The sequence below is a fragment of the Myotis yumanensis genome, unplaced genomic scaffold, assembly GCF_028538775.1.
Source record: "Myotis yumanensis isolate MYYU_CA2020_CCGP unplaced genomic scaffold, mMyoYum1.0.hap1 SCAF_16, whole genome shotgun sequence".
Taxonomy (NCBI): domain Eukaryota; kingdom Metazoa; phylum Chordata; class Mammalia; order Chiroptera; family Vespertilionidae; genus Myotis; species Myotis yumanensis.
In genome coordinates, this window is record NW_027223767.1 from 34,494,151 (window position 1) to 34,520,883 (window position 26,733).

Below are 26,733 nucleotides of genomic sequence, written 5' to 3' on the forward strand. Positions count from 1 at the left end.
AGTTTACAAAGAAAACCAGCTGATAATGATGTTAGGAAAGGGGAACTTGAGGTTTAAAGAAGAAATAAAGAGCTGGTCAGGGGAGAGGGTTGGAAATAAATGTGACCTGACCTCCCACACTCCATCTCAGGCCTCCCCACCCCACCTCATGGTTGGGGTCCTTCCTTCACATCCACCCCTGTAACTGCCAAAGGAAGAGTTTTTTCTTTTTAAAACTGTTGTTACCATTTCGGAGGAAAGGGAGAGCATTCGATGCTTCAAAGCGGCTTCAAGGAAGAGGGAGGGGCACTTCCTTAATCTGCCATGTGAGGGGCCTCACCCAGTGCAGGGCACCTCACCCCTGAGGGGCTGCAGGGGGAGGTGCCCGGCTGGTGCACGTGCCGGCTGAGCAGCACCATGAAAACCCAGGTTAGAACCACCCCCTGGCCGGGCCACTCTGGCTGCTAGCCAGGATGACAGGGCAGGGGCTGGGCTGGCTCTTGGGTTACCTGCTCTTTGGGTATTAGTTCCAGGGGTAAGGAGACACCGCAAGTCATGTTACAAAGTAAGCCCTCCACCTCCTTTCCTGCCAAAGGTGAGGTCCTTAGTCTGGACCCCTGGTGGTCCTCCCCTCAGGGGGGCTGGTCTCCAGCACCTAGTCCTTTCCAGCCCCAAAGTGTTTGGATGGCCACAGGCTAAAATGAACAGTCTTTAATTTTCAGATAGTTAAGAGACAAAAATCTATTCTGGGCTGTAAGAAAGAATTGGTGTGCTGTGAGGCTGTCTGCTAAAGAAAGGTCACTGCTGTGCTTCTGTAAGCACCTGTGGCACCGCTCTCGGATGGCAGGGCCCCGGGTGGAATGAGACATGTCTGAGCCTGTATGGGCGACACACAACGATGCACTCCCCAATGGGTTCTCTGAAAATTTTAATTTGTTCTGACAATAAAACGAACACGGTGTAAGGACTTACGCCCTCTGGCTAGGCAAGACATTAGGACCCTTAAGAGAAAGCACCAAGGCAGCGGCAGGAGGCGGTGGGATGGACTCGGTGAAAAGGAATGCACTACACAGATGAACTAGGGAGGAAGGGCCCAACGACAACAAGGGTCAGACAGACTGCCCTAGCCTTGACCTGGTGCTTAAAAAGAGCATCACACCCTTCCCCCAATTGCTAGGGAGAGGTCCGGGGGGAGGGGGCACAGGGTGCTTATTGCTGGCCTCTTCATGGGCCTGCAGCATCTGGCAACACTGGAAAAGAATGGAATTTGGCTGGTAGGAGAGCATGAGTGGGAAGAGGAAGTCACACAGTTCTCTGTGTCAATGAGTCAAACCCTGGACTTGAACTTCAGCCCCCAGGGCCAGGATAGCATCTCTTCCTTCTGAAGAGGTCATTGAACTCCCAGGACTGGGAATATCCGCTTTCTGGCTGGTCCGGATCCCTGGTGGGTGTCTCAGAAGCCTTGGAGCAGTAAAGAAAAGTTTCTCTCCGGGAATTTCTTTCCCCACCAGCAAGCAGGCAACTCTCCTGGCAGAAAAGTCCTTTCTACCCAGTCTGCACCCCGGAGGGTGGGAATGTGGCCAGCCCTCAGGAAGGGCCCCGGAGGCTCGCACGTCCATCCCGTGCTGGAAAATGTGCACCTTCTTCAGAGGCTCAGAACTCCCAGTCGTCCACCTCCAGCTCTTCCAGGTTAGTTACTAGGCCGAAGATCCCACTGTGACCCTGAGACTGGCTGCCCTCAAAATTGGTGATGGGAGTGACAGGACGAAGTAACTCAGGCAAAGCCTCTGAGGCTCGTCGCTTGATCTGGGGGAGGAAAAGGGGGGAGGGGATGGATCCTGCTGCTCTGGTCCCAGGACATCCTGAGGGAGGAACCATGGCCCCATGACAGATGGGCCTTTGAGTCAAGAGCTTCTATAAGAGGAAGGAGCAGCACCTTTAAGGGGCTTCAGAAATGGTCATTTCTCTGATGTGAAGGAAGGAGGAGAGAATACCTAGACCCCAAAGCTAAGGGTGTTGGGGGAGTCAGAACCATAGGCAAGAAAACGGGGAGCCTCAGCAAAGTGCTACTGTACCTGCTTGAAAAAAGAATGGCTCAGGAGGGTGCTGGCACTTGGTCTGCAGAGAAAAGGGAAGAGAGACCAGCATCACCCCTGTGCCCCAGATTTCCAAAGTCCTGCTGCTTATACCTCACCCTCAAGTGCCCTCTGCTTCATCCCTCAGCTCAGCCAGAAAAGCAGACAGAGCTACTCAGCCTGGCTTCTTAGCAAACCCTCAGGCCGACTCCTCTGGCTGTGGGGGCTTGGACTCCTCCCCGGAACCCAGGCCCTTACAGGGCAGATACACCCTCTCAAACCCTTAACCCCCAGAGCCCACCTGCTCCCCGGAAAGCCCAACGGAAATACCTTACATCCGGGTTGCGCTGAAGGCACTGCTCCACAAAGTGGTGGAAGTGGGGGGAGAAGGTACGGTGGTAGGGGTGGGATAGCGAGTCTCCGTTGGAGGTCCTGGGGGTGCCTGTGGTCAGGCTGTCACTCAGGCCAGAGTTGGCCGCTGAGCGCGAGGTGCTCATGGTCAGCTCCTCGGCGGGGATGGTGCTGGTGTCCAGCAGGCAGGGCACGGTGCCATTGAGCTTCTCCAGCAGCATCTGTGGGGGACAGACCAGGACTGGGCTGGAGGCTGGGAGACCTATAGTGTTTCTTCACAAATACACTTTTCCCCAAATACACATGTGATTTGGGGGGAGTACAGAAAAGACAGAAGTAGAATAAGTAACTTTTCCAAAGGAATGCTTGGCAGCCACACCCTCGCTGGGCCAAATTTTTGCAGAGGGCCAGCAAAAAAGGGCCCCCTTCAACGTTTAGCTGCAAGGAAGGGGCTCGCAGTCTCCTCCTGTTTATAGGCATCAGATCCTTTTAACTGTAGAGCCCTCACCCTCGGGTGAAGGCAGCAGCTGGCAGACTTTCTTTGAAGCCCAGCCCCAATTTGCCCCAGGTGGGTCTGATGGGGCCCATTAGCAGCACCTGCAGTGCCACATCCTGGGCTGGCACTGTGGCAGGCTACACAGGAGCAGCACACCCAGGAACAGGCCAAGCTTGGACAGCTGTTTGAAAGCCCGCAGACTCAGCACATGTAAAACCCACCCCATCTTGGGGATCTCTGTCTGAGTCTGTGGATTGCTGTCCAAGCCAGAAACCTGAAAATCTCTCTCAAACTGCAATAGTATGGTGGCCACTTAGTATATGTGGCTATTTATATTTAAACTAGAGGCCCAGTGCATGAAATTCGTGCATGGGTAGGATCCCTTAGGCCTGGCCAGCGATCAGGGCCAATTGGGGCCTTCCGGCTGCCGATCAGGGTGTTCTGGCTGCCGGCTGGGGTCTTCCTTTGTTCCTCGCTGCCCCTTGGTGGTCAAGCACACATCACAGCGAGTGATCAGTCTCCTGGTCAAACTCCCAAGGGGACACTGCATATCAGCCTCTTAGATATATAGATATATATAGATGAATTTAAATATAATTAGGTTTAAAACTCAGTTCCTCAATCTGACTGGCCACATTTTAAGTGCTTAATAGCCACAGATGGCTAGTGGCTACCATACTGGACAGTGCAGATATAGAACATTTGGGTCATCTCATAAAGTTCTATTGGACCATGCTGTTCTGGATCTGTACCTCTTATTCACCTTAAACAGCCTTTTAACTCTTCCCTGAGTATCTTTCTGTCAGTGTCTTACTTAGGTTTTCTAGATTCCTAACCTAGATTTCTACACCTTCTTGATCTCCCAGATCTAACCCACCTGCTAGAGTGAGCTTCCTCAAATATACTAGCGGGTCTGATGCTATCACTCTGTGCTTAAAAGCCTTCAGTGAGTCTCCACAACCTTTGCAAGAGGCACCAGGTATCCTGACATGGCACACAAAGCCCTTCATGATCTGCCCTAGCTCCTCCTCTAGCCACATCACCTAGCACCGCGCCCAGATGCACCTATACTTAGGCCATTTACCACTACGTACTTGCTATTGCCCAGATCCTGTTCTTTCTTGACTCTGGATCTTTGCACATGCTGTTCCCTCAGCCTAATCGAGTTTCCTTCTAGTTCCCATTCTTCAGTTAGTTCCTATTTACCTTCAAGACTCAAGTGTCACCTCCTCCCAGAAGTCTCCCTGGGCCCCCTGCTCTACAGAGTTCCCCTTTGGCCATTCTCTAGCTGCCCTTCTCCACAAAGGGTGAACAGGATGTGGGTTCAAGGGAGAGGCTCACTCGGAACTTGTAATGCACCCCCACTCCCTCCCAGTTCTCATGCTCCAGGGACCGGCGCAAACTTTGCCCCAGTGACCCAAGACCACTTCTTGGACTTGATAAAGCCTGGCTTGATAGGCCTCTTCCGGGGTCTACCTCCCAAGGGTTGACTATGCCACTGGCTGGGTATGCCTAGGAGTGGCCAAAGGCAGTTATTGTAAGGGGCATGAACAGAGGTCTGAGAATTCTGAATTAGAAACTGGCCTTTTATGTATATTTATCAAGGTAGGAGGACAACGTATTTTATACATTTATAAACGTGTGAGCTTGATTTACACATTTTAAAGGCACCTGGTCAGTGGGCCTCCTTTTGCACCCGTTCCAGGCCCTGCAGCTGTTAGCAATGGGCCTGCTCCTGAGCTCCCCTCCCCTGGTCTGCATTTGCACAGCAGTTACCACACAGAAGCAAACAGTTACACAACCACCTCCCTGGGTGGGGCTCTTGAAGGAAAGGCCTGTCTTTCACCCGAGTATCTCTGGCGGGATCCTGAGTGTGTGGGTAATCAACAAGCATCTGTGGGAGGCAGGCAGGCAAGAAGGAAAGCACTGCGGTGCAGCTCACCTGGGTGGCAGGCATATCCTTAAAGGGGACATGGCCGTTGGCCAGCTCACAAGCTGTGATTCCCACGCTGTAGATGTCAGACTTGGCATCATAACCCTGCAGATTCTAAGTCAGGAGGAAAAAGCCACACATCACTCCATTTGTAGCCTTGGTCATTATTCCTTGAGAAAGAACGGGGTGGAGCTATCACTGAGAGGGAAAGAATGCTTCTCCCCAAATCAGGGCCAGCTGTGAAGACTCTCCTTGCCTACACAACAAAGAGCAGCTGCTAGTTGAGAAGGAAGGACTGTTTGAAATAAGCAGCAGGAAGTGGAGCCCCAGGCTTAGTACAGGGATGGAGAGAGCACCAAATGCTCACTTCCCACAAAATGCGGAGATCTCTGAAGGGAGTGGAAATAGTGTCAAGCAGTTTGGGACCCCACAGAGGGGCACCTACTCCATCTGCCAGGGGCACATCATTGCCCTGGGAAGGGCCTTCCAGGTCTACCTGCCGACAAGAAAGCCTCCCTCCAGGAGCCCTTACTGCGCTCGGAGGGAGGCAGAGAGCACCCCCTCCCAGCTCCGGGGGACCCAGTACAGACCTGCTGGAGGACCTCCGGGCTGAGCCAAGGCAGAACCTTGATACTGTACTTAGGGAAATCGTGGACCACCCGCTGCCGCTGCCCGTGGCTGATCATGCTGAGGTTGCTGCGTAAACCAGACAGGTAGACCTTCCCATCCATGGAGATCAGAATGTGGCTGGCTTTGACACTCCTGTGGGGGTGAGGGGTGGCAGGTGGCGGGAGGAGGGTGTCACAGGACAGCAGGAGCCCCTCACACTGCAAACCTTTGGTCTTTACACACTAGATCCAGTCAGCTCTCGCCCCGGCAACTCGCGCGCTTGCGCGCGCGCAGCGCGCGTGTGTGTGTGTGTGTGTGTGTATTATACGTGTATATACATATTATATACACAAATACTTATTTTTGTGAAGTTTCAAACATTCCCCCAAAAGAAAAAATAAGCCTGACCCCACTTACATATCACCAACTTTTTGTTAAAGTTCTCTTTTATGCTCACAGACCACTGCTTCCCCCACCACCTACTACTACTGACCTGTTCTTTTCGTTTGTTCTTGTAAGTGTATCACTGTTTTGTTTGCATATATGTTCGGTTTACCTAATGCTACTGTGATATGCATCCCATTCTCAGTGCTGTATTTTTGAGATCCATTCATGCTGCCATCTGGGGTGGGGTCTGACACTTTTACTCATCCATTCCTCCAGCAGGGGACACTCCCACTGTCTCCCACCATGGAAATGAAGTGATGTTGCATACAGGTCCCGGATGGGCCCGTGGGAGGTTTCTTCGGCATGCACACGAGGCAGCACTGATGGTTCTGGTTCCCAGTGACCCTGGCTGGCTGTGTCGGGCCGTCTTCCACTATACAGACGGGCGAACTGACCGCCTCACCGCACTGGGCCTCCCCCAGCCTCCAAATATGCCAGTGCCTGGTATGTAGACTCACATCCTCCTGTTTTGCTTTTCTGATTGTTGCTCATATGGCTCCTAGCCTTTAGGCTTCCTCTTTTATAAACCTCATATCCTTCACTCATTTTTCTATTGTTTTGCTATCCTTTTCTTGGTGATTCACAAGATTGCCTTGCTACCTACCAGCCTCTTGTGTATTTTAGACAAAGCTAACATCCTCCATGCTGTCACCTAGAGAACAGGTCTACTTACCAAACAGGTCTTAACTTCATTTAAGGTGTCCTTTATTGGAGAGAAATCTTTAATCTTGGTATAATCAAACTCACCAATTTTTTGTCTTATGTTTTGTGCTTCTAAAACATTTAGAAGTTCTAAATATTTCTTTATGTTTCCTTCTAAGTCTGTAGTTTTACATCAACATAAGGCCTTTAATCCGTCTGAAGGGCTCCTTTGTATGGGGGCGTTAGGTAAGGGTCCCCTTTTATTATCTTCCCTACGGTGAGCCGCTTTCCTGACACCATCTACTAAGCATTGTCTTCTCCCCAGCCTCTCAGCATAGGGCCGACTCTGGGATGCACACACCAGTTTGGGTGCCCCAAGGAAGAACGGGGAGAGACAGGTGCAGTGGTCCACCTCAGATGTCCCTCTCACCCAATCAATACTCAGGGCCAAACTGCTCAGTGAAGAGCAAGTCAAGAGCTCCAGCACCGACACGTTGGATGCTCTGCCCACCAGCTCAGAGGCAAGGGCAGAATCCCAAGTCTGGCTTCACTAACTTCAGTCAGCCTTCCAGTGTTTACTTGAGGGCTCCTGGGCACAGATCCCTGCTCCTGTGAAGGGTGAATAGGCTTAAGAATGCACCTGTGCACATATCCCATGTGGTGGATGTAGTCAAGGGCCTTGAGCACCCCCTGCAGGATGTAAGCAATGGCCAGTTCATTCATGCCATCCATGAAGTGAGTACAGATGAGATCCTTTGCAGAACCTGAAGAACAGAATTGTGGGGAGGTAGGGAAGGGTAACAGAAAAAATACAGCACGTAAGCCAGCTGGCAACAGATTCTTAGAACGCCCCTCTGCGGGGAGCCCTTTCCCACTCACCGTATGCCATGAATGGTGTGACAACCCACAGCTCATTGTCTGCAATAAAGGTGGCTCGATAGGGCAGGATATTGGGATGACTGAAGAGTTTAGACACATGAAGCTCCCCCTGCAACCAATGATAACTGAAGTCAGAATCAAGGGGCACAAGGAATGACACTCAACAGGAAGGTGGCAGCATGAATAAGATGGGTGCTCTTCTGAGAATCCTGGGAGCAGCAGGAGCCTAAGCAGGTGCCCTCTGGAGTGAGAGAAACCAGCTCTGCTCTCTCTGCCAGCCAATGGGAGGGCCTCCAGAAACAATCCCGCCAACAGGGAAACTGCTGATAACAGTTCCCAACCACGGAAGCGCTGAAAACAAACTGTTGATTGAACATTTCGGAAGTTCTAAGCTTAGCTCAACTTCAAGGGCCACGGCACAGAACTCCTCTTTAAGATAGAAAAACAAGAAATGTTTTCCTATTGTTAAGGAAAAGGTTGTAGGCAAGGGAATAAAGCATTAAAGAACAAACAACTACTAAACATTGGAAGCTATTTCTCCAGCTAACCTCAGATTGAGAGATCCCTTCCTTAGAAGCAGCTATAGAAAATGTCAGACCTACGAAATTTTAAATTTGGATTTATTTAAAATAAAAGATGTTAAAAAAAATGGACAAGAGGACTATAGAAACTAGGGTCCTGGCCTGTGGGATGTGAGCTAAGGCCAGATAGACAGTACCTCCTGCCTGTCCATTGCTCTATAGAGTAAGAATCTGGAAGTCCAACATGATCTAGAATAAAGTCAGATATGTATGTTTTTTTCCCAAATAACTCAGTCAGGACTGACTTTCTGTCACATCCTCAGATCCGGAAAACTGCTCTGAGCCTGTGGAGCAGGATTACAGCACCATTAGATGAGCATGATTTCAGGAGAACATTGTACATGAAGAAGGGAAGGGGTGCAACTACCTGTACTGAAAATACGCTAACTCAGGCCCTAAATCGAAGGAGTTCTCAGTGCAAGCCTTCATCAGCCAAGGAGAATTTGGTCCCCAGTCAGTTATTAGACCTGTGGTCTCTCCAGCTAAATGAGAGGGTAGCTACTTGCTTCTCCAATAGAAAGGAACCTCAGGCCAATAGGATGCTAAAAGCAGGAGAGTGGCCCAGCCTCTCTGAATAATAAATAGATGAGGCAGGAAGGAGTCCTTGTAGAAGAGAGGAATATAGATTGGGCTGGGCAGCATTACGGAATCCTCAGTGCTAAATGCCCAAGGTTATTCACTGAGAGCTTCCGTAGCTTATCGGCGTGGTCTACCTTCATTTCCTGCCAGCTGCTTTCAGAAGATAGAGGGAAGAGATGCCTTGTCATTACTACTGGAGCAAAGAGCCCACCCTCCAAGTGTCACATCCACATTCTTTTTTACCTGCAAGAACGTCACCATCTCATTGGAACAAGCTTCTAGGTTAATCCTTCGTACCGTCACATACTCTCCCGTTGGTTTGTACCTTGCTAGATTCACTGTCATCAGGTCCTCAAATCCTTTCCCTAAAAGAACAGAGGAATGCCATAAGCAAGGTGAACAACAGCAAAGGTTTCCTTCTTCCTTCAAGAAACTTGATTTCAAAAGAAAATGCAAGTTAAGATTTGCACTACTGTTACTTTCATGGCTGACAGTTCTTGATTCTTCGCCTAGTAGTTCTTTCTCAGCCAACCATTCTGACTGACACTGGCCCAGGACACCAGAAGCGTTCAGCCAAAAAGAAAAAATTATAAGAGCTCCTTTCCTGGGAACATGATCTCTTTTCCCATACTTGGAGAAACAAAACCCAAGAAGACACAACAAAGCCAGTTCTGTCACCACAGTCTTCTAAGTAGCTGACAGCCTCAGGCACACATTCATGGCGATGCGGGGAAGCTGCAGCACCCACACCCTGGAGCTCCAAGGTCCTGGCAGTCCCTGGACATTACCTATAATGGTGAGCAGCTCATAACACCCTCCCTCTGGCAGAAAGCTACTCATGATCTCCTGCTTGGAGAAGGATGCTATCGACTCGGAGCTCGCCTCATTGGTCTAAAGAAAAAGAAAAATTGGTTAATAAGAGAAAATTGGGGGTGGGATGAGAGTGGGGAGGCGGTAATTCAGACCCACGAGGAGACTGGCATCTAAACAAGCAGAAATTCTGGCTCTGGTGCCAGCAATCTTTGATGAGGAATGTGAAGTAAAACATCGATGTAGCACCATCCACAAATGTGGGTGGGGGACAAGGGCCAGTTCCAGCCAGATGTTGATTTGCTTGTCCTTCCCACCAACTGGCTCATTTGCTAAGAACTATAAATTTCTTTTAAAAAAAAATTTTAAATGTTTTCCAGTTACCGTTGACATCCAATATTATATTAGTTTCAGGTACACAGCATGGTGAACACGATGAAATTCCTACTTGGGGGAAGGATGTCTGGAGAAAGGACATTTATAGAAGAGAAGGGGGATGGAGAGGTGGGAGGTTCTCTTGAGTTTCCTGCTGCATGAGGGTCCTATTTTTAAGGTCCTGACTATAAGATCCCAAAGATCAAATGCTGAACCTTGCTATAGGGAAAATGTGGCCATAAGAAGCCCTCTCTCTAGCAAACCAAGACCTCAGACCAATCAGTCCCTCAGACATTTTCAAGGGAAGCAAGAACACAGCCAACACACTGGGCTGTGGGAGAGAGAGAGCTGTCAGGTCTCAGCTATCATCCCAGGCAGCAAAAGTGAGCTGCTCCTCATTCCTGCCCATTTGCGCTGCAAATGATGCTGGATCCCAGCCATTTAGGATGTGGGCGTCACCACTGGCCTTCGAGGTACTGAAGGAAAGCGCCCAGCAAAATACATGGCAGACCAGCAGCTCTTCCTTCAGTTTAATAGGCTCAGTTTCCTTCTTCCAGACCGAAATGTATTTGTATGACCAGGGGACTGTGTATTTTTCTTTCTGAGTATTTTCCTTTCTTTTGGATTCTTTTTCTTTGGATGCGTGTCTAACTGAAATGGAGAGCCTCAGGCCAGCTCAGATTTTGTATGCTGACCTCTAGTCAGGAAAAGGTCTTTGTGAACTATGAAAGGCCCTAGGCTCAGCACTAACCAGAGGAGAGTGACTAAGAATGCTCTAATATGGCAGAACCTCCTTGTTGGGGATCCCTGATGTTTCAAGTGCACCTGGTTTCAAAACAGTTGATGCTGCCAATAAAAAAGAAATTAAGTGGGGTTCTGCCTCCTGTACCACTTATGCTGACAGTAGAGGAACCTAGTCAAGCAAAATTGAGCTTTGTCAGCAGATTATTATTCTAACTTAATCAAATTCTACATTCCTAAGCTTCATCCATGTTGTATTTAGCCTTTGGTACACCCATGCTGTGTCATGTTCATCTTGGGGACCTAGCTCAGTTTATCCATTCCAATGCTGATGGGCTTTTGGGGTAGTTTTTCAGTTCTGCTACTCTGAACTGTGCTACTAGAAACATTTGAATGTGTCTCCTGTTCATATATGCAAGAGTTCCTCTAAAGCTTGTACCTAGGAGTGGAATTGCTGGGTCACAGAGTATATGAACAATCGACTGGGAGATAATGCCAAATTGTTTTCCAAAAACGGTTATACCAATATACACTCCCACCAGCAATGTATGTATGTTCTTGTTGATCCATCTTTTCCTCCCCAACACTTGTATTCAGACTTAATTTTTGCCAGTCTCATTGTGGGTTTGATTTACATTCCCCTGATTGCTAATGAAGTTGAACATCTTTTCATGTATTTATTGGCCATGTGGGTTTTCTCCAAGGTGAAAGTGCTTCTTTCTGTCTCTTGTCCATTTTTCTACTGAGTTGTTTTAATGTAGGGTTTCCCCAAAGTTTACACTTCCAATTAAGTTAGCAAATGCAGACATTCTCTCATGGAGAATCACCAGGCATACCTACATATTCAAGGCTCTGAAAGTCCTGTAGTAAGAAAACTTGTTCAACTTTGTTCAGCCTAACACTTCCCAAAGGTACTTGTCCACAGAACCCTTTTGTGCCTAACATTTGTTAAATATTGGAAAAGATAATTTGGGAAAGGCTACTTTAAGTAAAACATATGGTGTAACACAAAGACCATAGGCTTAGGGGCCAGCCAAAGGCAGAATTTGAACTCAGGTCTATCACATGTTCTGTGACCCTGGGTAAGTTACTCTACTCTCATAGGATCTCCGCTGTCTCATCAGTGGAGTAATTCCCACTTCATAGTGTTGTTGTGACAATGTAATGAGATACAATATGTAATGAGCCTAGCACTGCCGGGTTTTCAGTAAATGTGAATTCTATTCTTCTCCTCCCTCTTTGGTGTCTGCTTTTTGAGCACTCTCCTGCTCAACAAATAAGGTGGAACAGAGAAAACAGAGAATCCTAAGCAGAGCTTGATCAACAGTTAAGGCTGGTTTGATTTTGGTTTTTACATTTGTGTTTTACTTGTGTTTTCAAATGTTCTGAAATCAAATTCTAGGATCATGTAATAGCCACTGTAGCTTCTTGAAACTACTTCGTCTTTGGAACAATCTGCAGATACTGGTTACTTACTACAACATGCTGGGTGCCTCAACAGGTGAGAGAGATAAAAATGGGGTAGCAATTTGAGCGAAAAGCTTAAACCAAGAGCTCTGAAATGACAACTCCCCCTTTATTTAGCATTTACGAGCTGCACGCTAAGTTATTCTTGAAGAATCCCATCTTTTTACCATTATACCTCTAACCGCCTGCACATAGTCTTGCTCTGCAAATCCTGTGTCCTCAACTACCAATCTACTCAATTAAACCCGCACCACCAGTCAATATGAATCCAGGGGTTGCTTTCAGACCCAGCTCCCCGCTCTGGCTGTGAGTACCCACAAGCTGGACCCTCCCCGCTTCTAGGACCTGCCGCCAAAGCACCCTCCCTGACTCTGTTGCTCCATCTTAGGAAACTTGCCCCAGCTGCCCTACCCCTGCCCCTGCCGTTTTCTCATGGCTGGTTATCCTTCTTACTGAGGTCTCGACTTAAATGTCATTTATTCATTGAAGACTAAAGTAAAATAGGCTCCTAGTCACTTCATTATCTTGCTTTCCTTTCTTCATAGTAGGAATTACTGCAGTTTACCTATCGCCTGTCTCTCTAGGATGCAGGCTCCATGCGTCAGGGACCTGACCGGTCTTGCTCACTGATGTATTATTCCCCAACGCCTACAACAATGCAGGCATTGTCTATGGAGGCCTCAGGCCAGCTCCTATTTCGTATGCTGGTCAAATACAACAATGCTGGAACACACTTAAAAAGTCATTTAAACAAAGTTTAATGAGGAGGTTTTCTGCCCATGACCTCATCATTCCTATACCGGAAATGCCAGCCCTCATATAACACATTCACTAGAGGCATGTTATAGATCAGAATCTGTACCTGCATGTGAGAAAGTACAGCAGGTCCTCAAAGAACACTGTTTCATTCAATGTTGTTTCGTTATAACATTGATGAGATGCTGTACAAACTTAACTCTTGTGTTTATCAGTTAGCCTATGGCAGTGGTCAGCAAACTCATTAGTCAACAGAGCCAAATATCAACAGTACAACAATTGAAATTTCTTTTGAGAGCCAAATTTTTTAAACTTAAGCTATATAGGTAGGTATATTGTTATTAACTTAATTAGGGTACTCCTAAGGCTTAGGAAGAGCCACACTCAAGGGGCCAAAGAGCCGTACGTGGCTCGTGAGCCTCAGTTTGCTGACCACGGGCCTATGGTAATACGTTGTTTCTCTTAAAGTTGCAGAGCCTATTGACAATGTTAAGTGAAGACCTACTGTACTGCATATGTTAGCAGGTAACAATATGGTCTCAACGAGAACAAATCTAGGGCTACTTTGAAGTTCTTCTCTGATCTTCAGGCAAACTTCCTTAACGTTTCTCTAATTTGAACGAGATTACAAAATTCAGCTGGAGTCCTGAGATTAAAATATTTATTACATACATTTTAAATAACTCCCTTTGGAAAACTACAGATACATACTTTTTTATTACCCGTGTCCTTCTTCCTTGCTAGGAGTGCATATAAAACAACTGCTACACTAGGCTACAGTCTAAAGACACACACTTGTTGAGTCTAGGTAGGGAATGATTCATTAAACTACTGATGTGAATAGTTAATAACTTGACAAATATTTCTACTATCTTTGTTGACTATAGAAAACTACTCAATGACTTCTTGGGCAATCTGCAATTGCATAAAATGACTAGCCTAGTGGTTGCTGTGGTTTCTCGACCACTCTGTCCCCAGCCGACTGGAAATGGCACTGCATTGAGTCTTTCTACTTTGTGGAGGTCCTCTAGGTTTGAGCTCAGAGAAAAACCAACCTTTACTGAGGAAAACAAAGGTGGTGTTTTGAAAGGAGGAGATCTGGTCTGATATTGCCTCATTATGTTGTTTCAGATTTAGAAAAGGTCAAAATTCAGATGAAAAGGATGAAATACTTAGTCCATTTTCTTTAAACACAGCACGGCATAGGTTTATTCGTGTAATGCGTAATCTCAAGTTGCCTAGAGAAAGAAACTGATTCTAGCAAAGCCTAGTCTTAGCTCCCCCATCATGAGAAGCAATTTTTTTCATTTTGAAACATTTAAAAAATACATAAGCTACTCATATCCAGAAATGACCATAACATAACTTTGTTTAGAGAGTTCAGAACAAAATACAACAAAGGACACAAAGACAATACTGCTACCAAATGAACACATTCAACCACAGGTTTCACACAGGATAACTTTTTGGTGTAACATCTGCAGCTGTGAAAATAGAAATATTATATATAATTGGCACTGCATTCTGGAAAAATACCTAATTGAGCCTATAGAAAACATGTTTGGTCTCCTGATTGGAAAATATTTGGATCTGAGAGAGAGGTGCTTACTCCTGGCTAGCAGACTAAGTAAGCACAGTCAAAGCTTTCCTCAAAATTCCTAGTCAACATCCTCATCCTTCACTTGACTGTGGGGTTGCTTGCAAAGGTGCACATGTCTGTCATCTGGAACGAGTAGGAAGTTGCCGTGGCCGGTGTGGCTCAGTTGGCTGGAGTGTCATTCCATGCACCTAAAGGTCGCAGGTTTGATTCCCGGTCAGAGTACATGCCTGGATTGCAGGCTTGGCCCCTGGTCGGGGCTTGTGAGAGGCAGCCGATCGATGTTTTGATCGATGTTCCTCTCTTTCTAGAATCAATATAAATAGGAAGTCTATTTAGAAAAGGCTTCTTACCCTCTCTCTGATTCACATTATCAAAAATAGCTTAGTATGCTATGTGCATTGTGTGTTATTTCCGTAGGTAAAAATAAGCTAGAAGAGTTGGAAGCAGGGCAAGTCTTGTAGCTTTTGCTAATAATAAAAAATGCATTTTCTGTTTTATAGTTTTTAATTTTGGGCTTTGTTTTTCAGGTAGGAGATTTGAGGTCCTGCCTTACAATCTAGACAGAGATCAATGTCATCTCTGTGGACTACCATCTATTATTCATAGACTAAGTGTGGAAAATGTAATACCACTGGCCACTAAAAGGTAACCACATTTCAGATTGTTGAAACGTTCTCCTTTCCTGGAGGGGTGGCGGGCAACTGGGAGGGCTGGGAAGGGGAGGAGACCTTAATCCCCAGGAGAGAGGCAAAAAGTGCCTGAGATTTTTTTTTTTCAGTTTTCAAAGTCTACATCAAAATCTTTCCAGGGTGAAACCTGAATCTCTACAAGTGAAAGAATTACACTTAAAATAAAGCTCAATGACAGAAAAGCAGAAACATAAAATGATAAGCCAACAAAACACATGAATTGCCACAAGAAGTCATCTCCATGCAGCAGCCACAGGGGTAGAGCCTAGAAAGTCACTTACTTTTCTCCGAGTGTCACCCGGAGGCTGCTCTGGAGTAGAGAAATGGGTTGTTGGCATTTTGTTTTTTAGTAGAAAACACACCCACATTCAGAACAGCAACTATTGCACTTAGGACTACATTTATTAATAGAAAACACTTAAGAGTCATTACATCGAAAAGTGCCTGCAGTGCTACATATAAACACACACACACACACACACACACACACACACACCCACAGTAAAAATGCTGCAGATAAGATGGGATTTTAAAATGAATCTATGGGTCTTCAAAACTTGACCAGGGAACTATTCTATGGGTATATTTTACTGAGTATAACTCAACTGCTATAATTCTGGTCATACATTGACTTTTCCTCAGCATGCAATGTTACTTTCAATAACCTGGTTTCAGAGTCTAATACTGTGAACAAACAATTCATTATAAAGTTAAAGTGTTAGCTGGCTATTTCCCAGGGAGTGCAGGACGAGAAACAGGTTTTCTAAAAAAAGTTTTAATACAGCAACACGTGTATGTGGGACCATTACCCAATTAGATTCTCTAGTCAGACATTCTATTCTGAATGCAAATAGAGCAAAGGCTTTGGAGCCCTCTGCTGCTTTTGGTGAAAACGAAGAAAGCAAAAGACAACTGAAACAACTTTCTGCTCTTAAAGTGGACAAATTATGTATCTGTGCTTTTGATTTTCTCCATTCTGTAAAAGTGATAAAAATAATCAAAGCAAGATTTTTAACTCTAAAATATTGGAATACATTTCCAAATATCTTATATTAGAAATTATAACATCCAACTGTGCTAGAGGAGAGTGGCTGCAGAGTCAATTAGCCTCAATTTATCAAAATAATATATATATATTTTTGCCTTGGGCATCAGTTTTCTGGTACACAAATGGCAGGAGCAGTGCTTGCTTAAGACAGTCTGCCAAAGGTGACTAGATTAAAGGAAATCAAACCCAATCTTCCAGAGTAGAGGGCAAATTCCAAGTTGTACAAAACTTAGTAATATAAGTATGTAAACAATATACAGAAGAATCTCTTCACCCGCCTCAGATGAGAGACCAGGGAACTGTAAAAAGATAGCCGGAGATCCTACACTCAGGATCCTATACTGAAACCAAAATCCATAAATTCAATTCACATACCCTGGAATATTTTAAACTAATTGATTATACACTGGATTCCCAATTCAATTTTCATCAATGCCAATGTTTACTTTTTTAAAAACCATTGTATCCCCATTAATGATGGGAAGAAATTGAGGATAGGACCGGAATGTAGTATTTCTGTTCCGTTAGCCTTTCCGTTATTGTACAGCTAATTTTTGTTCTTTATAAGGAACACAAAAATAACTCATCATTTTTCTGAACTCATTTATCTAAAACACAATCTTTTGACAAAGTTGATAAAAAATACTGCTCCAGAAGTTTGTTGAGTGGCATTAGGGAAAATAAATTCATAGGTATCACCTAGTAATTAACAAGTTTGAGTTTTCAATTACTTAGGCCTATTCGGGGTATTCTGGATCAGTCACCAAATGCATTCAATCTGATAACCTGTTTCTTTAGCTACAGGTGCCAAAGAGAGTATCTTGGTGTTCAGACACAAAGAATGCAGCCCTACTACTATTATTTTTATAGAAAAGGATTTTATTTACTGTAAATTAAAGGTCATAGTTCCCCAAATGGCTCAATTTGAAAATAGCCAAAGGAAAATGCCTGTGCCTGTTAAACCTCCAAGTTGCAAACCTAAATAACTTCTGAAATCAGCATTTAGGTTTCCCAATAGGAAGTTAATATTTTTGTTCTGATGGATTTTTTCCTTGGTTCTCTTAAGTCTCATAATTTCTGCCATGAAAAGATGAGTCAACTAGACTGATCAGTAAAACCAGAACTTTCATACCATTGCTACCTTCATCCTAACAATAATTTTACTTTTAAAATCTTCAAGGCTAGCAACTTTTAAACACTTACATTTTCCTTTAAGAATATATATTTCAATTGGACAAATACTTAGGAGAAATACATGTGCCTTTGAGTAAATACTGGCTTTCTAATAATCAAGACAGGCTAATGACAACTGCCAGATTAGTCCTCAAGTTTTTGGGAAACCATGGATTCAAAAGGAGCCAAATAAATATAGCAACTCTAGTGTACACTTTCCCTTAGAATTGTTCATTTCTGTGAATGGATTTAGTCAACAAAAGAGCAGTGAGATTTATCCTGAAGTGATGGCTAAATGCCATACTGTACTTACCTCCAAATAGTTCCAAATCTCTTAAGCCCTCAACAATGAACTTTTCCGAGACCCACCGCTAAAGAGGAAAACCCCAAAGAGAATTAGTATTTCTTCCAAACCACAAAAAATTAGCTCTCAGCCGTTAGAGAGACAAACAAAACACAACTACAAAAACAGAATCATGCATTACAGTTAAGATACATTTCTATGGAAAAGTTTTGAAAAGAATCTTGAATTTAACAGCAGAAAACAATAGATGGATTCCTTTCTCTATTCCTCTTTGCCTAATTTGATGAATTATTCTTACATCTGGCAAATTGAGAAGAACCCAGTACTGGCCCTGATAATGAAGAATGTTTTTCTCCTTTCTACATGTAAAACAACCTTTTGGCTCCATCTTACTCATTCCATGGCTACCTATTACAGATGCTCAGGCCTATTTGAAAATTACTAGAATTCACAATATAGAAAATAGGGATGAAACAGAAGTTTTTCACAAGCCTCTACTAGTTTGTAAAAGGAAATTACTAGCTGCATATCCTTCATCCAGTAGGATCTCTAAAGTCATCGCTGCTAACATTTGCTACCAAATGCTACCTTTACAAGGACAGAACTAGCATGATCAATCTATGGTTCATTTTACTGGCCTATTTCAACCGAGTATTGGGTTTCCACATACTGATCAGTGGTCTGGTTTCACCTGTATCAGAGTGGGTTGAAATAGAAAAGAAGCTCACATTTAAAAGCAATGGAATCAAGGTTGTATTTCACATAAGGACTGGTGTTAAAGTTTGGCTTGGACACATTCTTTCCACTGGGCAGAGTTCAGGCTAAGGAGAGAATCTGTTTTTCCTCTCAGCTGACAGTGAAGTTTACTCTTTACAATGTAAATTGTTCTTATAAAAAGATTAAGCAACATTCAGAAATAAGCTGCATAATACGAATTATAATTTGGAACTATAACATCATTCTCTCTCCTTCTCCAAATTAAAAAACACAACACTATCAATTAAAAAACACTTGATATAAAAAAATCACATGCACTGTGCCACAAGATAGTTAGTAAAAATAAACTATCACTTTAATATTTAAAGAAAGTGATATATTCATCATGTATCATAGCATTTATACATTGTTGCAAGATTTTAAAATAATTACTATTGCATTCAGAAATTAAATACTTGATAAAAAATAAAATACACTCTTTTATGAAATCATGGTAGCTGGTAAGGAGGCTAAATCTAGTATTCATTCTCAGGGTCATTTTAGCTGGTGAAGTTTTTGGGTATTATAAATTTTTTCATGTTAAGAAAGTTTTCAATGAAAACCTATGATTATATTTAGAAAAAAGTGTTCCAAGGATTACAATTTGATACTGATTTTTCAAACACACAAACTCACTGAAAATACATAGGAAATGGGCAGATGGTTAGTGGTTACATACCTACACATTCAACTCATTTAATGTTGAATGATGGATATTCACAAAATACACCACCTTGTTTCTTCTCTACCAGACAAGCTGGTGGGTGTATTCTGTGTCTCTGGTCAGCCTCTGCTTGCAAGCTCTTTCCTCCGAGTGGAGGCTGCGATACCCAGTTTACTTCCCACATGCCTCTCTTCTTCATGATTCTGAACCTCACATAACAAACCACCTACGGTACTGCCAAAACACTTTGCTCTTCAGGAAATAAAAACAGTAAAGCCAGAAGAATAGAAACACTCACCCTAATTCGCTCTGGTTTACTTACAAGAAAAGACATGAGTTCCTAATGTGTAGGCCTATTTCAATTTCAAAAATTTAAACCTAAAAGGAAAATAGAACAGGTGGAGTTAGTCAAATCTCCTTTTGTAGAAATACCTTTTGATTAATAAAAACTTACTGCAAATCTACCATTCAAAGTACTGTGCTAAGACTATAAATTGTAGATTCCAAAGATTTGCTTAGAGAAACTTTCAGTGACAATTGACCTGGATGTACTTTGGCCAAGTACAATCTGAAATACTGCAACTTCTATAAGAAAGAAGTTTATTATATGGTTTTCTTCTTTAATGTTTAAACCTCTCTTGGCTCAATCCCCACTGACTCCTTCCCAGAAGTAATTATCTTCTATTCATGTGTCTGTTTAACATCATCATTTTTTAAAAATTTTAATATTTTTATTAATTTTTTTACAGAGAGAGAGGGAGAGGGCAAGAGAGAGACAGAGAAACATCGATATGAGAACAAAATATTGATTGGCTGCCTCCTGCATGCCCCCTACCGGGGATCAACCCAGGCATGTGCCTTGATCAGGAATCTAACCAGCAACCTTACTTTTGGTGCGTGGGATGAAGCCCAACCAACTGAGCCACACCAGCCAGGGCTCATCATCATTCTTCGTGTGTATATGGCCATGATTTATCCATTTTAGACACTTATCTTCTAACTTCCTACCATGGTAGATGGGGACTAAGCTCTCCTGTATCACCTTCTTGCACTCCACTTTCCTGCCTTCATTCTTCTGATGCAGTGCTGGCACAATGTTTGATTAAATCGGTATCCACGTTTACATGACTGTGACTATGCAAACATGGTTTGCAGCTAGGCAAACAGGTAAAGATGACCATGTCTTCTTTCTTTATAAACATTTAATCATTGCCTCATTTTTTTCACTCTCTTGGTTTTCCATGTAGCTATTAAGTTTTTCCAAATATTTCAACATCTCTGCTATTTGTCTTACCAATATATTTTTCCATACACTCAAACTCCCCTGGAGAGTGCCTTCCAGGGCCCTCCATCCTCCTGCTGCAATCTGCACAGCTGCTTTCTAGCCCATCTGCACTTTTATATTTGAAATGTTCTTGTATTATTTATTTTTTATTATTGTTGTTAATCCTCACTCAAGGATATTTTTCCATTTAGTTTTTTAGAGAGAATGGAAGAGAGGGAGGGCAGGTAGGGAGAAGGAGAGAGAGAGAGAGAGAGAGAGAGAGAGAGAGAGAGAAACATCTATGTGAGAGAAACACATCAATTGGTTGTGCCCCGTTCGGGAATCAAACCTGCAACCTAGTTATGTGCCCTGATGGAAACTGAACCTGCCACCTTTTGGTGTATGGGATGACGCTCCAACCACTGAGAAACCCAGCCAGGGCAAAGAGTTGTTTCTCTCTCTCTCCCTTCGACTCTATCTAAAGTCAATGGAAAAATATCTTCAGGTGAGGATTAACAAAAATCAAACAAACAAAACCTATGGATGCCTGGTCCACCTTTAAAAATTTTAAATCAGGAGGTCTGGGGATGCACAAGTAGAAATGGGCAACTCCCTATGGAGTTCAGCAAAGGGAACGATTACTGGAGCAGAGGTGGATCTGCATAGTTTCATGAAGGGGTGGGGCTTGAGTGAATTCTAAGCATGAAATAGGATTAGCTATTGTCTGTTGCTTACTCTGTCTTGTCCAGAGGTGTATATATCACCTAGTCTCTAGAACAGTGCCTACCACAGAGCAGGCACACAGTACTATTGAACGACTGACCAAATGTGCTGCTAAGTGTGTCAGCACCTCATGGGGGGCAGTTAGAGAAGCAGAATTCCACATATAGGAGAGCAATGAATAGGTCTTAAGTGATGCTAGAGTATGGATTTTATTCAGCAGGCAGAAGAAAGTCACTGTAGGTTTTGAACAGAAAGGGGACAAACACAAAACTGTGGTCTAAGGTAGTGTCTCTCAAACTTTATTGTACATGCAAATCACTTGAGGATCTTGTTAAAATGCAGATTTTTATTCAGAAGGCCTGGTGGTTCTAACAAGCTCCCAGATAATGGTAATGTGCTGATCTGTGGACCATTACATTTGAGAAGCCTTGTTCTAAGGAACATAGAAGGAATATTAACTTGAAAAGGGATGGGGGGGCGGGGGGGGGGGGGGGAGGAGTGGAGTGTAAAAATAACCGAGAAAGGAATGCCAGTTAGAATACAATTATAGTGGACCATATTTGTGGTGAAAGAGCCTGTGGTAGAGGGAATGTTAAGAAATTGACGGATAGGGGAGAAGAAAAATTAAATGTATTTAGTTAGTAAGGATACCATAAGTTATCTAGCCCATCCTGCACCCTTTGGAGGAATAGCTTTTACAAACTCCTGGATATAGTTATCTAGCCTCTGCTTGAAAATGTCCCAGCTAGAGACTCACTACCTTATCAGGGAGTCCATCCTATCTGTGGACAACTCTGATGACCAATTCTTTGTGTGAGCTCAAGTAACTGGGAAAAGAGTAGTGTGTCAACAAGAAAACAGGAAAGCTGAGGTGGAAGTGGTTTGGTGGAAAGATGAGTTCAACTTTTTAAATCATATTTCAATTGAGAAAAGTTATATATTCCAAGAGGAAATATATAGCATTCAGTTAGAAAAGTTAAGACTGATGCTCAACAGAGAGGTTAGAGAAGGCTACGTGGAGGCGGAGTTAGGAGCTAAAGCTGTACAAGTGACAGGCACTCACTAAAGGAGAAAATGGTGAGAGAAGCAGAAGGCTGGGAAGAGCCCTGGGAAAGTGAGGACATGGCGCTTGAGAGGCAGGGAGGAAATGGAGCCCAAAGGAAAACTTTCAAGATCCTGCTTTCTGCCTGGCTGGTGTGGCTCAGTGATTGAGCATCGACCTGTGAACCAGAAGGTCACGGTTCTATTCCCGATCAGGGTACATGCCCAAGTTTCGGGTTTGATCCCTAATGTGGGGCGTGCAGGAGGCAGCTAATCAATGGTTCTCATCATTGGTGTTTCTATCTCTCTCTCCTTCTCCCTTACTCTCTGAAATCAATAAAAATATATTTTAAAAAAGAAAGAAAAAATATCCTGCTTTCCCTTCGGAACCACCTTCCTGCCCCTAGACCTGTCCCTCTCAGTCGTCCGGTGCTACAGGAAGTCCTCCCTCACTCCCCTTCCACCTATGGTAGATGTTTGGCCTCTGTATTTTTTAATATGTTTTTATTGATTTTAGAGAGGAAGGGAGAGGGAGAGAGATGGAAACATCAATGCCCCATAATGGGGATCAAGCCAGCAACCTGGGCATGTGCCCTGACCGGGAATCTAACCAGCGACCTCTTGGTGCATGGTCGGTGCTCAACCACTGAGCCACACAGGCCAGGCTGGCCTCTGTATTCAACCCTTACACCTATCATACTCTTAATTCCCTTGAGGGTAGGGAATAATCTTGTTCGCTGTTGCATTTCCAGGGGCTACTGTGCCCAACACATAATATGGGCACTCTCGTATCTGCTAACTTAATGAGAGTAAGAATAAAAGCAGCAAACATTTGTGAACTTACTGTGTGCCAGGATCTGTGCTAAAAGCTTCGCAGAAATCAGCTCACAATAAGTATTATCTTCCCTGTTTTATGGATCAGGAAATTAAGGCTCAGAGAGGCTCAACACCCAGAGTCACACAGCCAAGTGGTAAAGTACTGATGAGGTCTGTTCCAATGCCTGTGCCCCAGAAACCTGTCAAGAGATGCCGGGGAGACCTGTCAAGACTGTGTGTGCAAAGGTATAATGATGACTGAGAAGGCACCAACTGATTGGACAATGCTGATGCCCAGGTGACAAATGGTATAGCAAGGAGGATTCATTTATTCATCCATCCCCCCCACCCCCCTATTTTTGACACTGGTTTTCTAAACTTCCTCCATGTCGGAGGTTACAACTATAAATACAGCATTTGAGCCACAAAACCTCTAAGAAACCTGGTTAAAGGCTGGGGGAACCGATTAACTAGCTCAGCACTGTAACTAATGGCGGGAGAGGCTCCTGGCCGGAGACAAGTAATCAGGTAAGATTCAGGGAGAAGAAAAGGTCCTGGGTGTCCCTAGAACATACCAATCCCTCCATGAAGAACTGCCTGATGCCGCAGATACCTACTGGAAGATGGTTCTATTTCAACAGCTGTTGCGACAAGAAAGGGACCGATTCGAACGGCGTTTCCCCTTTGGGGGATACACTGAGGATGTGTTGGGATGTCTTGGCGGAAGGCTGGGCAGGGAAGTCGGTGGCCCATCTCCCGGGAACTTGGACTATTTTCGTTAACCACGCCCCTTCCTCGCACTCCCTTCCATATCCCCGCCCGCGGTCTCCACCCCAAACCTGCCGCGGACACTGCACATACTTGGAAAACAAGACGCTGGGGAGCTCTTTGTTTTCGCTAATTCGGGGAGTCACCCGAATCTCTGTGCTGCCAGAGTCTCGACCCGCTGCCTGTCCAGCCTGGGAAGATGGGGATGAGGGCGAGGGGGCGGAGAGGTAGGCTCTGCCGTCTCTGGGCTCGAGGAGGACACACTGAACTGGGCCCCGAGTTCGCCACCTGTACGTCAGGGGGGACGAGGGGGCGGGAAAGCAGGCGCTCGCCTCTCCCGCCCGGTAACTCCGCTCCGGTGTCGCCCCGCCAGGCCCAAGCCTATGCTGCTCTCGGGATGCAACGGCTCACGGAGGGAATGGAGTTGGACTCGCTGAGAGCGGGCCCGGGATGGCCGATCGGACCAAGGCCCGCCCGGAGGAGATGGGGTCGGAGGCGGGGAGAGGATGGGCGGGTGATCCCTGGACCGCACCAGGCGGCCCGCCAGCCCGGTACCTGGTCCTGGAGTTAGCGAGCCGTCCCGATCGCGCCTCAGCTCCGCCTCCTTAGTTTATGGCCTCGCCGCCGCCTGGCCGGTTGCTGGGAGGGAGGGACGCTACGTGCCATGCGCAGTCGAGGGGCCCGGGGAAAGCGGGAGCGCCCCGCCCCGCCCCGCCCCGCGCGGGGGAAGCCCCGCCCTCCCCGCTCGGCCCACGCGGGTCGGAAGCTCCGCCTGGTTCCCCGGTCGCTCGCTCGGGCCGCCCCCACCGGCTCTCGGTGCGAGTTATCTCCTGCCGCGCAGACGTGCGGGAGGCACTCCGTCTCCAACGAAGGGACCCGTTTTCCCAGGTGGGTGGAAGCCACAAAGACCGAGCCTTTGGGTCGGAAAAGGGCTCCCAGAACCTCATGCCGCCACAGCAGGAAGGAAGTGGGATGGTTTCAATAATGAAGCGTTGGGGGGACTAGACTGCTGACTGGGCTACTTTGAGAATTTTACTTCCGAGTGGTGGGTCTTAAATGGGACCACCTGCCCTACACTCTAGAGAGAGGAAAGGGGAGGGAGAGAGAAAGCGAGCACTGGAGAGACACATCTGTTCCACCTATGGATGCACTCATGGGTTGATTCTTGTAGGTGCCTGACCCGGGATGGAAGCGGCAGCCTGCCTGGGGGGTCCAGGCTCTAACCAAATGAGCTACCCCACCAGGGCACACTGCTTTTATATATATTTTATTGCTTTTTTACAGAGAGGAAGGAGAGGGATAGAGAGTTAGAAACATCGATGAGAGAGAAACATCGATCAGCTGCCTCCTGCACATCTCCTACTGGGGATGTGCCCGCAACCAAGGTACATGCCCTTGACCGGAATCGAACCTGGGACCCTTCAGTCCGCAGGCCGACACTCTATCCACTGAGCCAAACCAGTTAGGGCCAGGGCACACTTCTTTAAAAATATTTTTATTGATTTCAGAGAGGAAGGGAGAGGGAGATAGATAGAAACATCAATGATGAGAGAGAATCATTGAAGGGCTGCCTCCTGCACGCCCCCTACTGGGGATCAGCCCCCAACCCAGGCATGTGCCCTTGGCAGGAATGAAACCCTTCAGACCGCAGGCCGATGCTCTATCCACTAAGCATACCGGCTAGGGCGAGGGCACACTTTTTAAAAAAAGACATCGCAAATGCCCCCTCACTTTGGCCTCTAGGGTAACAAGCTGACAAGTTGCAAAGGGAAACCCACACTTTCTATGTTTCAGGTTACTTATCTCTAAAAGGAAAACAGCTCAACTAATGGGACTATCATTTTTATCTTTTTTCTCCCTGGATCCTTCCTCATCTGCAGCCCTTAGCAGCGGTTCTCAACCTGTGGGTCACGACCCCTTTGGGGGTCGAACGACCCTTTCACAGGGGTCGCCTAAGACCATCAGAAAACACATATATAATTACATATTGTTTTTGTGATTAATCACTATGCTTTAATTATGTTCAATTTGTAACAATAAAATTGGGGGTCACCACAACATGAGGAACTGTATTAAAGGGTCACGGCATTAGGAAGGTTGAGAACCACTGCCTTAGAAATACGCTGTTTGCAGACACCTGTAAGGTTTGCCTTGATGAGGAAGCTAGCCTAAGCCAAGCAGGCAGGGCTTGAGAAATGATGAAGCAATCTCAAGTGATGGAACAAACCTTCCTTTTGTGCGTTATTTTGTTTTTTCAGTGACTTACTCCAACCAGGAGGCGGGGGAAGGGGGGGGGCGATTTTTCTAAAATTGAATATATACCCAGAGGTCCTCGGTTGGATTCCCAGTCAGGGTGCAGGGATTTGGGCTTGCTCCCCAGTAGGGGGTGAGCAGGAGACAACTGATCTATGTTTCTATCTCTCTGTCCCTCTCCCTCTGTCTCTAAAATCAATAAAAACATATTTTAAAAAATATCTAAAAACAAAAAGGTATGAATGCCTTTTTTTAAAACTTTATTTTGATATTTTTAAAAATATATTTTATTTATTTTTCACAGAGAGTAAGGGAGAGGGATAGAGAGTTAGAAACATCGATGAGAGAGAAACATCGATCAGGTGCCTCCTGCACACTCCCCACCTGGGATGTGCCCGCAACCAAGGTACATGCCCTTGACCAGAATCGAACCTGGGACCCTTGAGTCTGCAGGCTGACGCTCTATCCACTGAGCCAAACCAGCTAGGGCTATTTTGATATTTTTTATTGATTTTTAGATAGGGAGAGGGAGAGATAGAAACATCGATGACACATCGCTCACCAAACTCCAGAAACTAAAAAAATACTTTTTGCTATTGCTTTAGCAGTCTGTAATAGAAGCCACTCCTATGGGTATAAATGTCTCCCCCTTACATCCTTCCAGATCATTGAAAATGAGTGAAGGCAGGAACAGTAAAGGAGAGAGAATCCCGGATGATAAACTACCATATTTCACCCTTCCCACCAAAATCGATCCTTGTAGACACTGCTCTAAATAATTTTCACATTGCCCATTTCTATTGGATGAGTGGAGTGAGAGTACCAGTCAATGTATTTCTTTGGTCTAAGACTCATCTGAAGGAGATTCACATCTTGGTGCTTGACAGGGAAAGGTTCTATTACTAAGGAAACAG

The 26,733-nt window shown here is 45.2% G+C and overlaps 1 protein-coding gene and 1 long non-coding RNA gene across 6 annotated transcripts; one reads left to right on the forward strand and one right to left on the reverse strand.

The window, feature by feature from the left end:
- Window positions 1-896: 896 nt before the first annotated feature.
- Window positions 897-24,208, reverse strand: STRADA (STE20 related adaptor alpha). Of its 5 annotated transcripts, none has more exons than XM_070395313.1 (14): window positions 24,122-24,208; window positions 22,827-22,998; window positions 19,277-19,332; window positions 17,544-17,601; window positions 15,291-15,319; window positions 9,360-9,462; window positions 8,815-8,936; window positions 7,412-7,520; window positions 7,173-7,296; window positions 5,425-5,596; window positions 4,844-4,948; window positions 2,385-2,626; window positions 2,055-2,097; window positions 897-1,785 (listed from the first exon to the last, which is right to left on the reverse strand). In XM_070395313.1, the coding sequence occupies exons 3-14, from the start codon at window positions 19,286-19,288 to the stop codon at window positions 1,633-1,635; spliced, it is 1,272 nt and encodes a 423-aa protein (XP_070251414.1). In that variant the 5' UTR covers window positions 19,289-19,332; window positions 22,827-22,998; window positions 24,122-24,208; the 3' UTR covers window positions 897-1,632. The 5 variants fall into 5 exon arrangements, with proteins under 5 accessions (XP_070251414.1, XP_070251413.1, XP_070251416.1 ...); XM_070395312.1 differs by having other exon boundaries at window positions 19,253-19,332; XM_070395315.1 differs by lacking the exons at window positions 15,291-15,319; window positions 17,544-17,601.
- LOC138994955 (uncharacterized) lies at window positions 6,100-23,158 on the forward strand. Its single transcript, XR_011468498.1, has 3 exons — window positions 6,100-6,334; window positions 14,848-14,965; window positions 22,905-23,158. It is a non-coding gene; the product is annotated as an uncharacterized lncRNA (long non-coding RNA).
- Window positions 24,209-26,733: the final 2,525 nt, after the last annotated feature.